General features: G+C 35.3%; 1 protein-coding gene across 2 annotated transcripts; it reads left to right on the top strand.

Moving 5' to 3' along the window:
• The first annotated feature begins 450 nt into the window (after positions 1 to 450).
• Positions 451 to 2,200, top strand: LOC147393390 (uncharacterized). Of its 2 annotated transcripts, none has more exons than XM_086456813.1 (3): positions 451 to 734; positions 833 to 985; positions 1,911 to 2,200. In XM_086456813.1, exons 1-2 carry the CDS (start codon positions 729 to 731, stop codon positions 983 to 985), a joined length of 159 nt encoding a protein of 52 aa, XP_086312939.1. In that variant the 5' UTR covers positions 451 to 728; the 3' UTR covers positions 1,911 to 2,200. The 2 variants fall into 2 exon arrangements, with proteins under 2 accessions (XP_086312939.1, XP_086312938.1); XM_086456812.1 differs by having other exon boundaries at positions 453 to 734; positions 833 to 981.

Genomic DNA, 2,200 nt, shown 5'->3' with positions numbered 1-2,200 from the left:
TGCTTTACAATTTTCATCAAGTACTAATTTGATCATTAGAAGCTCTTTAACCGACATCACATAAGTATCTTTTCAGGTAAAAACGAACAAAGAAGACTATTTAGAAAAAAAAGGTTCACCAAAAATGCAAAGGATCATCGGAGAAAAAGACCGAAGAGTTGCATTAATTTATCGTACGGATCTCATTGAGTGGGAAATCCGAAAATTTTCCCACACTTTTGATATGGTAGCTGATCTGGCCGATTTTGGATTTAACCATTTCATGATATGATAAAGACCAATGATATAATACATGAGAAAATAAACAAAATTAAATTAGGTCATTGGATCCAAATCCAATAAATCATTGGGTCGGGTCCAGATCCAATTTGCTAAGATTTGTTCCATTTCCTTCCCTAATTGAAAACTTTTTTAATTTGTAGATTGACACTGCGTTTGGATAGAGCTTCTTGAAGACTTCTGCTCTTGCGGGAGCTAGCAAACGTTTGGATAGATTTTTGCTTTGGCGTGGAGAGGTTTTTGCTATTGCGGGGAGAGATTTTTTGCTCTTTGTGGAGAAGCTTCAAAGACCTGCTCTTCCGCGGAGAGGTTCTTTGCTCTTGCGGGGAGTGATTGAGCTTTTGCTCTTGCACGGAGAGGTGTATCCACACAGGCCCTGAGTTGCAGTAGAGAGAGGAATCCATTCTTTTGATCTCTCTCTCTCTCTCTCTCAAGCGGCTGAGCTGAAGATGCCTGTAAGTCGCTCTCTCTTTCTGTAGATTAAAGAAGTTTAGGGTTAGGGTTTCCTGATTTATTTCATCTAATCTGCGAAAGTTGTTTGAATGTGGTGTAGCTTCAGAAGTCATTAGAAGTAGAACCACCGAGCCCACTTCGATACATAATCGGTGCAGCAATCATGATGATCGGAGTCGTTCTACCCGTTGGATACATGATGTTCCGCAACAAGCGTGTGTCATCCTCCTCCTCATACTCCAAACAGACGTAGGTGTGCTTTAAAATTTCCTTTTTTTTTTCTCCCCTTAAAGTTTCAATATTTTATTCTGTTTAATTCTTGCTTTTTTACCCTATTTTTTCCCGATTAGAGCATTTTGGGCTGAAATCTGAATTGGGTTTTCAGGAAAAATGGTTTTATCTTGAGAAATTTTGGGGATGGAAGGTTTCCTCCCATTTTCCCCTTATAAGTTCGAATTTTTTCTCTTTAATAATTTATCTTACTAAAAATTTCCCGGATTAGAGCAATTTGAGCTGAGCTCTGAATTTGATTTTCAAGAAAAAAGGTTTGATCTAGAGAAATTTTGAGGATGGATGATTTCCTCCCTTTAGTTTGAATTTGTTATATTTAATTCTTGTTCTTTTACTAAATATATTTCCGGATTAGAGAAACTTAGGCTGAAATCTGAATAGGGTTTTCAGGAGTAAAGGTTTGATTTTGATAAATTTTGAGGATGGATGGTTTCCGCCTTTTTTTATTTTTCCTTAAAAATTTGAATTTTTTTTATTTTTTATTATAAGTATAAAGATTTTATAAATATCAAAATAAGGAAAGTACAAAGGGGGCGGAGAGAGCCTCCGGGAATGAGAGAAAAAAACAGGAAAGACAAAAACAAGAGCTTGCTAGTTACATAAGCCATCCCATCTAAAAACAAAGTCCTCGAACGAAAATCCGGAGAAATTTTCTCTTTTATTATTTTTCTTTAACTAAAAAATGTCCATGATTAGAGCAATTTGGGTTGAAATCTTAATTGGGTCTTCAAGAATAAAGGTTTGATGTAGAGAAATTTTGGGGATGGACGGTTTCCTCCCTTTTTTTCCCTTTAGAAGTTTCAATTTTTTCACTTTAATTCTTTTTCTTTTACTAAATTTTTTCTGTATTATAGCAATTTGGGCTGAAATTTGTATTGGGTTTCCAGGAATAAGGGTTTGATCTAGAGAAATTTTGAAGGCGGATGGTTTATCCCGAGTTTGATTGATCTAAGATGAAGAACAAGAGAAACTCCTAAGTGATCTGTATAGTGCTTATGTGATTGTATTGAACTTCAATTAGGATATATTTGGTTTTGATATAATTTTAATGCTATCTCTTTAAGATGAAATATGTGGCGGTGATCTCTTCCTTTCTCTTTTCAAAGAATTTCATTGGAAGTTACCGCAATACCTTGTAATTGCCTCTTTGTTTGTTGAATGAATTAGGATTTGCCTA

This window comes from Akebia trifoliata, chromosome 10 (assembly GCF_017979445.1).
Source record: "Akebia trifoliata isolate Shusen 1 chromosome 10, ASM1797944v1, whole genome shotgun sequence".
Classification (NCBI taxonomy): Eukaryota; Viridiplantae; Streptophyta; class Magnoliopsida; order Ranunculales; family Lardizabalaceae; genus Akebia; species Akebia trifoliata.
Note: the sequence above shows the minus strand (reverse complement) of the source record. Positions and strands in the feature narration are given on the sequence as shown.